The sequence below is a fragment of the Malurus melanocephalus genome, unplaced genomic scaffold, assembly GCF_030028575.1.
Source record: "Malurus melanocephalus ecotype Western Australia unplaced genomic scaffold, MMel_1.1 scaffold_2, whole genome shotgun sequence".
In the NCBI taxonomy this organism is placed as follows: Eukaryota; Metazoa; Chordata; class Aves; order Passeriformes; family Maluridae; genus Malurus; species Malurus melanocephalus.
The window spans coordinates 6,054,418-6,066,469 of record NW_026623234.1 but is presented as its reverse complement, the minus strand read 5'-3'; the positions used below and the strand labels follow the sequence as shown (position 1 = coordinate 6,066,469).

The following is a 12,052-nucleotide window of genomic DNA, read 5'->3' as shown; positions in this document are numbered from 1 at the left end:
GAGATGAGACAGAAAGTGGGCATTGGGAAAAAAAGTATTGAAGAGGTACTGAATGTGCTATATTGCAGTGCTTATAAAATCCCCTTATGTGGCTATTTCTAGTGAAAAGCATTAAACAATGATGAGGACATACCTGATTGCACAGTGGGATGCCAATAGTATGGTTTTTCTTCTTCTCTTTGAAGAATAGATTGAGTCACTTGAGTAGATTTTTCTGCAGTTCCTTTCTGTTTTTTTAACAAGTTTTCATCTAATTTGTGGTACCATCTTTGTTTAARTTAAAGTGGCAAGAAGTGTATCTGCTGGTTCCAGCCCAGGTATAGAAGGGATGGGGCAGAATGCCACTCTTAATTATTTTGTTTGTGAAGGTGTGGAAGAAGTTGAAATCTTGGAAATAAAGCTCAGAAATTAAATGGTAGAATCGGCCCAGGCAACTTGAGCACAGTGGTACTGATCTCAGACTCCAGGTATAGTTGTAGTAGAAGATTCTCTCAAATCAGTTTCTAAGTGAACACTGTGAAGTAGTTTACAAAACAATCACAGTTTAGTTTCAATATATTGCTACCTAATCTGTGATTATTAGAGGAATTCTAAAGYATTCCAATTTAAATTGGCAGTTGCTGAAGAGGTTTGAGTTTGATTTAGATCCATTAGATCCATTACTAAAAATAAGACCAAGAGCACAATGGCAAAARCTGTGGACATTCTTCACCCAGTGCAAACTATTTCCAGGCAGCTGTTCCCTCTACCAGAAACTGGTTTCTTAGTTAATTAGCTCACTGGTTTTAGACAACTTCGTTTGTTACTTCTTTTAGAAACATTCTAGTTTTATCATCAGTAAAGGCAGCATTGACCAAGAAGCACCATGGAGGAGAGTGTCCACAGTCAGCAGCCATTTCATATGGGTGTCYTTTGAAGCCCAGCAGCCACTCTGTTCACTTGCAGCCAGCCACTCCTGGCAAAGTGAGTGTGCTTGAGCACTACAGAGCCTGTAGCACACTTAGGCCCTCCTGGCCCCTCCTGGGTTTGGCTGTGCCCTTGACAACTGTAGTTAAAGTGTGGGTAATGTGAGCTGGAGCTTGACTGACTCAAAACTTGCCTTATGAATGTTCCCAACAAGCAGAAATGCCAAATTCATGTCTGTATTTGGAGGTATTTTCAGAATAGACCATGTGGTGCTCTTCTCCTAGTCTTGGCCACAACACAAAGTGGTTGAAGCTCTGTACCTAGTCTCTCCCAGCACAACATCTGCAAGAGTGGTGTGTGTGTATGGCTGGGTTAGCTCCACACATGATTGTGACAGGAGAAAAAGGGAGTGAGAAGCCCATCCAATGCCAAGTAATCCTGCTGGYTGATTTTTTAATGCCTAAATATAAGTCTGTACATTTCTGAAGGCTGTGTTAGGTACTGCAAATATTCTTTGGTTATTTTGGGGCATTCTGAGAGCAGAAGAGAAACAGTGTTCTGACTACGTTGTGGTGATTGGAACAAAACACAGCTCCATTGACAAGTTGTGAGGGATAGCAGCAGTTCCTGGCTCTTGTCAGTGATCAATAGAGATTACACCTATGGGAGTAAGTTAAGAGCTATTGTAGATGGTGGTAGAGCTGGGTGTATTGTRTGGCCTATTGGCATTGGTGCTTTCCACATATTAAACAGCACAAATGCTCTAGCTCTTTTCTTTGGGGGCTGCATTATAAATACCACCAAAAAAGTAACAAAATTATTATTGGAAGGGACCATCCAGTYTTAGCATATAATTTAAAACTCTTCTGATAAAAACTATGTGTCAGTCTCATTGAAACATACAGTAACAAAAGAATAAAGTATGGCACCTTGTTTGTCAGCAGATACTTCATCTGAAAGCTGGAAGCTTCACTTAACCTTACTTTGCCTAATGAGTCGTGATTACTCTCAAGAAAAAAAACAACCCCTGTCAAAATTTTTCTTGTCCAAAGTAAAGTTTCCCTAAATTTTTAAATTTGCACTTTAAAATTATGCACTGGATGTGGTGGAAGACATAGAGAGGTGGTAGAATTAAAACAGCTGGTTTACATACTGATGGTGCTACATGATGTTGTGTATAAGGTGACAGTGACAATTGGCCTCTGCACCCACAGGGACATTGGAGTGAGGTGCTGCAAGGTCTGGCTTTCACTTGTACACTTTGCTTTTCCCTATCACACCACCAATCACACACCAATCCAGTGACGAAGTAAGCACACTATTATTCATGGATGAAAAGAGCACCCATGTAAAATGTGCAAGCCATGTGGAATTCTGCTTTTCCCAGTGAAATTACGGAGGATGAGCATCCACTTTATTCCTTAGAGAAATATCCTAAAATTGAAGTACTGGTAGGATATAGCTAGACTTTTTGCTTGCTTGTTGGCATGCTCASCTTTCTTCAAAGAGCTGATGTGTATGCAGTGATTATTGAGAACTGATGGAAAAATGACAGAAGAGACCTGAGAGCCAGCATTGACTCAGGTTACACTAGAAGTAGGCTCATCTAGAAAAACCTTCAAGCAAGAGAGCACTTTTAACATCCCCTTTGGCTATGTTTTGTATACATTAATTTTGTAGCATGAAAAGCTGTTGAATTTGCTGTGTTTAAATTATTTAGGCCTATGTTTATAAATGTTATTCTGTGAAACTTGTTCAAAAATAATATAACCTTTTTTTATACAAATGTCTTTAGCTGATGTGTAATGAAATAGTTCAGCTTGTGAAGAGTGTTTGGAAGCTAAATTTTGTTCTCATTAAACTTTCCTAGCTGCTCAGGGAGCAATGTATTTATAGTATGATAGCATGCAAATGCTGGTTCCTTATTGCCACTACATTTTAGAATAGAGAATAACTTAAGGCTATAAAAATGCTGGTATATTGTGATTGTTGTCATTCGATACATAAATATTTTTCAATCTTTTAAGACATTGGTTGTCACAATTTGTTCTTAGGTCCTAAGAGAAAAATCTACTATTTCTACATGGGGAAAATAATCCAAATAAGTTAGATAAATGGCTAGTCTTTCTTCAGGTACAAAATTACTAATTCACTTTGAATTTAAATTCTGTTAACAGTAATATACCGTAAGTTCCATTGAATTCAGACAGAGGAAGGCTAATTGATTCATAAGCTTCTCTAATATAAATGTTTGCCTTCAGTAGGCTGTGTCACTGAAACGTAATTTCAAAACTCTGATGTAAAGAAAACCCTTTCTACCCCACAGCCCACAGCAGGTTTCAGTAATAACAAGAGGAGCATCYTACAAGGATGGTCTAATGCTATTTAGAAAATACATAGGAAATTACTGCAGAACTCCTTACAGTACCACTAACTCAAAGCTTACTTATCACTGAAATGCTTTGCAAGATTTCTTTCAGTAGCTGAAATAACTTCCAGAAGCTTGGGCTTAGATCCAGCAGTTTAAAAAAGATAGAACCTAAAATGCTCAAAATGTATGGTTTTTTTGATTGTCCCTGGTTTGTTTGCACAGCCTCACAGTTTTAGCACAAAGTACTAAACTTCATCACTTTTGCCAGCTGGCTTTGACAGGGGAGCAAATGCCTTATTTAAAGCCTTAAAATTCTGGCCTRTTATCTTAAGTGAAGACTTCGGTGCTCCCTGTCTCTTCTGCACACCAAGCAAAATACCACTTCTCCAAATGCTATTGCTGATCAACAGCCACAGGTAAAGGACTAAACTAAAACAAGGACTTCTATACTGAGGTGAAGAAAATTTGTGTTTTCTTGTCTTGGGCTGAGTCTTTCTCCTTCCCTGCCAGCTTTGCCAAGAATATTGAAATTAAAATGTCAGCATAAATTAGTAGGTGTGCTGCCTTAGATMCTAAATGCAATCTCACAGGAGAGCAGTCAGGCACTGATACCTGTTTCTGCCATCTAATTTATGTAGCATTTGTAGGTTTTAAAGACATCATGCCACCAGGTGTGAGAACATCTGTGTAGCCTAGTTAGCTAAAAGGTTACATTCCAAAACAGAAGGAAGATATTTTGAGGATGGATGGAAGCATATTTAAAATCCACAGCAAGAGATCCAGCTACTGCCAGCAGAAACAAAATATGTGCTATGTAACAAAATCTGTTAAAAAAACCTCCTTAGATTCAAGTAACAGGTAAGTGCCTTTAAGATAGTATTTACTGAAACTTTTTTCAAACTCTGTCATGTTGGAAAGTGTGACACACTATGATCTACAACTGAAGCAGGTCCCTCAGATACTGAGTTATATGATGCCTTTGCTCTGCCCCCTGTCTTTGTAGTTGTTTCAGGCAGTGTCAGAATCCCACCAGTTTTGTTTACAGCACAGCATAGCTAGAACTATTCCCCAGGAATTCCTAACACTGTCAAGGTTGTTTCCAGCTCTCTGGGAGGGTGCTTGGCTTGGAGTGAGACACACCATCAACGCATCTGTAAAGCAGTGGAGCTGCACTTTCTCTGGTCTCTACAGCCACAGTTGCCAGGTATTTTCTTGGATATAAGACTTAAAACACATTGCAGGCTCCTGTCTCAGGATAGAGGTGACAAACAGCCTCGGGRGTGGCTGTGGAAAACACAGGTGAGTATGAAGAGAGAGCAGAACAGCCAGAAGGACTCGTGACAGCCTCCTGTGCATCACAGCCAGCACAAACCTCTGGCCACTCCCTCATACCATCAAAAAACTCAGCTATGAAACTATTTTTAAACCTCATTTAATAAAAGGTTTTTTAGATATATAGAGGATATTAAGTAAATAAGTTACATAGTACATTACAATCACATCAGCAAGATTTCCTTTAGTGTATTAATATTTTATAAAAAAGCACACAAAAAATAAATTCAGTCCAGTCTATCACAACTGTACAGCAACAGGTAAATATATTTATATATGTACATTTTAAACATGTAACAGTCTTTCAAAAGGTGCCCTAGGCAGCAGACACACAAAAGGAAGTGTCTGCTTACTTGTTAAAATAAAAGTAATATACTTTATTATAAAGCATTTATACAGTAATTACAAAGGCTGACTGCTCCTGTACAGTACACCAAAGCTTTGACTACAAATTTTAAAACAGAACATAAAAAGAATGAACACAAACATTTATATCAAATCTGAACTACAAGGGGAAAAATACAAGTGGAGAAGCTGCAGGAAACTTTTTTAAAATACACAATTACATTTCTATAAAAATATATGTTGTCTTCTAATCTGGAGAAGTTAAGGTTTTTTTCAGGCTCAGCTGTCAGTGGAATCTTAGTCTTGGAAAGAAAGATCCTTAGACAGCTGGGGATTCAAAGTTTGTGTCTTCCTAACATGACACAGAAGAGAAGGAGGGAAAGTAAAGAAGCTGAACCCAAGTGAGGAATTTACATAGAAACTCACCTCCACAGAAATCAAACATGATTTCTAGACTTGCTTCTCTGTCTCTTTAAAGCTTTATTAACTTCCAGACATAAATCAGAACGTAAAGCAGGAAGAAAGTTTGTGTGGGAAAATGTGGATYAGAATAAGGTTTCTGGCAGAGGTAAGGACTGCACTAAATGTGCCACTATATAAGCAGACAAGACTCCTATGGCTATAGTCCTTCCTACTCCCATTTCTTTAAAATACAGTATGCATCTATAGGAACCTTCTAGTCTGCYGAAAGAGAATTAAGAAGTGTGTAACTGCTGAGAGTGAGACACACACCCCATCACATCTGTGGTTTAGGAAATACTTTTTTTTGAATGGTGATTTTAATCTAAGCTTGTTGCAATGGTAAAAATTACCAAAAGCCTCAGCTTGATAAATCGGAGTATTTTTAGCTAATCTGGACTTTGTCTAGATTTGGATTAACAGATGAGTTACCTTAAAGSTTTTGAATTTCTATCTTTGCCCTGCCTTTAAGCAGCTACATCCCTACCTGCTTCTAGCCAGTGAAATGCCACGGTCCTGCACAGCTGAGTGAAATTCTGTTGGCCTTCAACTTACAGAGCCAAATTCTCTCTGACACCATCACCTGTATCAGTAAATAGACAAACATGAAATAAATTAAAATGCGGAGTTGTTCTTGCAGTTAGATTGCAAAACACCTGCAGCTATATCAGATACACATCATAAGTGCATGCATCTATCCAGTAATTACATACACACACAGTCTTACAAAACTCAGATGCTATCCCATGCAGATCACAAACCTGAAAGGCTGATTCTGTCTGTAAAGGGCAGACAGAAGCAGAGGCAGAAGTACACGATCAGGGCCTGTCGCTGCATCTCCATGATGCCCAATGCTGGCATCAAAACTCAAGTAGGTAATGGTTTTGAAATACAGCCACCYGACTCCTGGGTATATGACTACCTGAAGCCTGACCTTGCACTGTAAAAGGCAAATCTATTAGTACACATCTACAGAATTGCAGTCTATAGATCTTATATTTGTTCCCATATAAAAATTGGAGCAAAGAGACACCTTGTTCAAATTAATTACTTTTTACTGCCCATTTTTTTAATTAGCAGCAAACCCTTATACTAAATGGGGATCAGTCAGTAGGGCTTTAAACAATGGGAAATAATGAGCTTTAAATAAGGAGTTTTAAAACATGAACAAACCTAACATTGACAAGAATTTTGTTTGTTTGGGGTGGTTTTTCTTTAAATCGTAACTGGAATAACACAACCTTAAATTAACACTATGCTGCAGCAAAGAGGCCCTCAAGTTATTTTTCCCCCACTAAGAATAGGAAGATAACTCATTCCACATTAGACAAATTCCATTCAAATGCTTTGTACACAGAAATTGGGAGTTGGTTGTTTGGGATTTGGTTTTGTTCTTTTTTTAAAAAACAATTCTCTGCCAACTTTTGCTAGTAGGCAGGATCTAATTCAAATGCAGGATCAATTCCAAATTCTTACTGTAAGCCAGTGAGCAGCAGGTTTGGTTTTAATTGTTTGTTTTTTAAGATGACACTTAAAGGAGCTGTCTTCCTTATTACCATGCCAGAAAAGAAATCTTCTGGTGGCTACTAGCAATTTGGAAATATGCTCAGAAACATTCCCACTTGATGCCACTTATTTGGCACATTTACCTGATTGTGGTTAGTCCCGCTAACCCACAGTTGTTACAGAGATTATCCTCAGAAAAAGCCCTTTTCTGATTTTCTTCCAGTGACAGACTGTGTCCAGTTTTCCTGTTCTCTTCTACCATCGCAGGATGGGAGAGAAACAATCAGTACTGGAATCAGGGTATAATATACACAACATCTTTATGCAAGTAAAGAAAATCACTGATTTGTTCTCATCAGCACCTCAAGGGCTTGTCCTTGATGAGAGAAAAAATTCTATCTGTTTCCTATATTACGGAGAATCAGTGAAAGATCTGGCCTTTGGAAGACTATAATAATGCTTGCAGTTGCTTCACCTACTGTCCCACATGACAGTGTGCTAAAGCTTCWCTCCCAAGGGCCCTAAGATAATGCCTGACAAGCATTTTTTCCAATTTATAAAAGGAAAAAAGATAACAATCAACAGTGAAACCCTTAACAGGAAGACTGATTTGCTTAAGCTTCTTTTTAAAGATTAGCAGCTTTTAGTTCTTTGCAGTTTTTGAATGATTTTAACAGTTCTTGGTGTGCCATCTGCTTCCAAAGCCTGATTAGTCAACAAGACCYGTGCATGTAGGAACATGGAATAGTCATCCAAATGCTGGAAGGAAACTGAATTTTGATAGGGATGAAAAACACAATCTTGACAGAAAATTGAACACTCACAGGAGAAAGTGTCAACTTTGCAAAGAGTGCAGTCCTTAATGATACTCCTACTGATTTTTTAAGAGTAGTAACTGTTTCTGCTATTCAGAAAAAGGATTTTATGCAAAGGCATAGATATGTCAAAGCAAACATGGTACAATACACAGCCTCCCAAACAAGAGAGTGAAGCCATCATGGCTGCATAAAACTTCAGGGCAAGAAGACTGCCAGATGACTTGCTGGAGTTAAAAGCCTCTTTCCATAGTTAACAAGGAWTTTATCTAGCAGCTGGAAGGGTCAAGATTAAAAAAAGTCAATCTGTCAGTCAGGCACACTCTGTAGTTCATTCACATACAACAACATCTCTTGGATCCCTGCTTGGGAAGGCAGGAGTGATCAGCTCCTTCAGTACTGTCTGCTCTGACACAGTGCCAGCACCCAGGAGGCTGGGGGTCAGTGCTGCTCCTAAAGGACTGCATGGAGGGAGGCAGCTGGAATACCAGCTGGGAGCAGCTGGCCATGAAACACGAGTGATTCTCTGCATCGTTACAAAATAATGATGAATGCAGGCTATAAAGATGTACAGAACAATCCTGTGCAAATCTAACATCTGTCACCTGTGCCACTTCTTCTTAACTCTCTTTCACCAGCAGCTTTTGGTGGCTAGACATTTTGGGCTTTTAGCTTGTGTCAGYTCTGAAGGAAGAGTCATCCTTTCAGCAAAGAGCACGGCTCACGGCCAGACAACCCAGCGGCAGCGCTGCCCTGCCCCTGGTGTGCAAACAGGGAACAAGCTTCTCCCGCAYCTACACACTGCCTGACAGCAACGATCTGGGAAACTAGAGCCCCACCATGAAAGCTTGATGATGGCAATTTCAAGGAATAAATGAGGGCTGCTACAAGACAGAAGGGGATATTGAGAGGCARAAACCTTCACAGAGGGATCACTGCTGAAAATAAAAGTCTGTTCCTCCCATTTCTGAGGTGCACACAATCCAGCACACAAGAAGATCTGGGTTCATTTTCACAAAACAAACTTGATCCCATATATGCAAATTCAAAACCTGCAGTTTTCATTTCAAATTGCACTTGTGAARCCCAGACTCCTTTAAGTTAATCAAAGGCAGACTATTTTGTTTTCCAAGATGAGACAACCGGCAAGGCTGGTGGCTACTCTAATCCCACAGGGTATTTTTATATCCATTGCTACATTCTTAATGCCGTAAGATAAATGACCTCAGACTTCCATTTGAAGAGTAAAACTTCCTCTCAAAAGGAAGAGTGTCTTTCTCATCCCACTTTTCATTTTTGTGAAACAGAGGTCAAAAGTGCACACCATCATTCCACAAAACTTGTTGTCTGCCTGAATAACTGCTCAGAAAGAAAATCAGGAAAGCAAAAGAACTTGCTGAGAAAGGAAACAACTAGAAATCACCAGTGTCACAGTAACTGGATACACTTAGCTCAGTGCAGAGCTTCAWTTTCTTGCTCCAGTCTGGGAACCTTTATATCCTAGAGTCCCACTACYATGATTCCTGACAAGAACAAAAAGAAAGGTCTGACTGACCTTAGAGAACTTACTTCCACTGCAGGTGACATTGTTCTATTATGTACCTCAGATTTCATTATAAATAGAATAGAAATCTTATTAGTCTTAAAAAAAAATCCATGAATTTTGAAACAAATTTTGTTGTCCACCATTCTGGCTTGGTCAGTACTGGCAAGGTGAAGTGGAACATGTGGCATGAGGAAATGGCAGCACTGAAACCRAAACCTCATGGTTCAGGTAAGGAAAGTGCAAGCAAAAAAAAAATGAGACCACCCAGAGAGAGGTTGGGTCCAGCCTTGCTACTCCCTCCAGTTCTGGTCTGGTGCTATATTTCTCCATCTTCATCCGAGCTGGTGCTGCTGCTCCCGCTGCTGCTGCTGCCACTGTCGCTGCTCTCCTCCTGCTGGGCCTGACTTCGAGCTGCTGCGGCCGCYGCCGCCTCCTTCTCTTGCTGCTTCAGCGCTGCCGCCTTCTTCTCCTGCTCCGCGTGGCTTTTCATGTGAGCACTGCGGCTCTTCACCTTGTAGAACACCCTGAAGAAGGCACAGATGTACATTAGCATTGGCCTCTCCTGTGGCCTCCCTCATCACTTCTCCAAACGACCCTCTGCTGCTCCAGCCTCAAGTTCATGAGCTGCAGCTCCACAACTCCTGCTGGCAYTGTGATAGAGCATCTACAGCAAACTCCACTCAGCATGTGCCAGCATGAGGTGGAGTGCTAGCAGGAGATCCTGAGCACTCTCAGACCGCTCACTTCATTTCTTAATGCGGTCATTTGTCATTCAGCTCTGAATTCAGAGGGACAGTGCTGGTATCTGAATTATGTATGTGCTTCTTAACACAGCAGGACCCTGGTTTCCAGGCATTCCCCTGTGCTGCAACAATACAATAAGTATGGAGGCAAATGCTGGCCCAATGCCACACCTGGGCCTTGTCCACACTTGAGCTTTTTCCTTCTGACTTTACATTTCTGTGATCTATTCCTCCACCTTCCATCATTAACTATTTGGATTTTGCATCGAATGGCACAAGTGAAATTCAGACACTAGTAAGAATCCTTGTCTGTTTGTCTTCTGTCAGAGGCCAGGATGAAATCCTAACTGCCTGACCTCTCACAGCACTGCCCTTTCCAATGCCCCATGCTCCCCGTGGGCACAGAGACAGGGTGCCTTCAGAAAAGTTCCAGCCATAGCAGGAATCTATGACATCTCTGGTGATGTAGCAATTTTTTGCCATCCCCTAGCTTGGTATCTTTTTCAATAAATGAATAAGCATTGGTATTACAAGCCTCTTGTTTTAAGAGTAAGCAACTTATGTAGGGARCTTAATTTTCTTGGCAGTTATGATTCTGTTGGCAACAAACTCAGAAAAACTACTAGAACAGTGTGAAGAAATACAAATGTATTTGACATCCACCAAAGACAGCTGCAAATTTAACCAGATGCATTATGTACCTACTGGCCTAAAAGCTGCTGCTACAACAATGGTATTGTCTTGTGTTTCTACACCACTGTTCTTAAGTCTATACCATGTTCTGAACATGTGATCTAGCAAATACATAGAAAAATGCAAGCACTGCAGAGGGCCAATACAGCTTGAAAGTGCAGTTCARTATCAAATACTGTACATAGTTGAAACGCAGGTGGTGTCTCATGCCATTTGAAGAAAACCAGTCCCTAAATTGCAAGTCTTAGTGGGGCAGTAAGTCACTAAAATTATTGCCAGTGCCTATGGCCTAAACAGAAAGACGGAAAGTTCATTTGAGAAAAAGCTACCAGAGGAGATGCCCCACTGTGATTCTGTGACTATTGCTGGAAGCAGAGTTGCTCTTACCTGCCACATTTTTTACATGGAAATGTGTTTTCTGTGTTTTGTGTTTTACTGGTAGCATCTGATTTTATCTTCTGTTTCCGCTTCTTCCTCTGCACTGGAGCAGTAATAGGCTTTCGAGGCTTCAMTGTAGTCTCCCTTGGCTTCCTCCCAATTCTGCCCGTGACAGTTGTCTCCTGATTCCTCATATTGGTATAGTTGGCCTTTGCAGAGAGGAGAAGAGTTGAGGCAAAGTGACACTTAAACCCACCCCCACCAGAAGGAAGACAGTGGCTGTGCTTTATTTATTCCAGACAAGAGTTTTATTTAATGAGAAAGTCATCACGTTATTTCAAGGACATTTCCATCATGGCCCTCTATGTGCACCAGCCACAAAGAATACATTGCATTTTGYCATCTTACACATCCCAGTTCTCCCATCACAGCACAGAGTCTGTTGGTAGTAATACTCTGAGSTACCTCAGCCCAATCTCTTGCTCTGGAAAGAGTTAGAGATGGAAATTTTTTGCATCTGGAACTGCTCACACCTGTTTTCTAAACTATTTGCAGAGTGAAGGTGGCATAGAAAGCACAACATGCACAATGCAGCACTTACTATTACACCATCTTGTAGTGTCTGTTCATCTTTCAGAGCATCTGCACTCCTCTTTCTGTTATCCAACCCTTCCTCTGCCTCCTCTTCTTCCTCTTCCTCCTCCTCCTCCTCCATATGCCCCTGTTCCTCACTGAAGATGTCCCTTCTGAGAGGAAGAACACGTGCAAACCTATGGGAACTCTTCACCAAGAAGAYAGAGGAACTGTTAATTTTGGTGTCTGTAAATAACTGTCATTATGTGACACAGGACACAAGTTTGTGAGTCTGGACTCCTGTGGAGAAGCCAGATTGTTTGTGCTTTTGATTTGACCAGTAAATGGGACAATATGCAAGACTTCAAACCACAGCCCAAAAGAG

The 12,052-nt window shown here is 40.5% G+C and overlaps 1 protein-coding gene across 6 annotated transcripts in view; it reads right to left on the bottom strand.

The window, feature by feature from the left end:
- Window positions 1-8,074: 8,074 nt before the first annotated feature.
- The window catches only part of MIDEAS (mitotic deacetylase associated SANT domain protein), a 50,903-nt gene continuing 46,925 nt past the window's right edge, over window positions 8,075-12,052 (bottom strand). For 5 of the 6 annotated variants that reach the window (XM_057366261.1, XM_057366245.1, XM_057366236.1 and 2 more), the window contains 3 exons: window positions 11,696-11,875; window positions 11,104-11,303; window positions 8,075-9,804 (listed from right to left, as the gene is read on the bottom strand). In XM_057366261.1, coding sequence (XP_057222244.1) covers window positions 9,597-9,804; window positions 11,104-11,303; window positions 11,696-11,875 — 588 coding nt within the window. In that variant the 3' untranslated portion in view covers window positions 8,075-9,596. Of the gene's footprint in view, window positions 9,805-11,099; window positions 11,304-11,695; window positions 11,876-12,052 lie in introns of those variants that run through there. The other variant, XM_057366280.1, reaches the window with a different exon arrangement.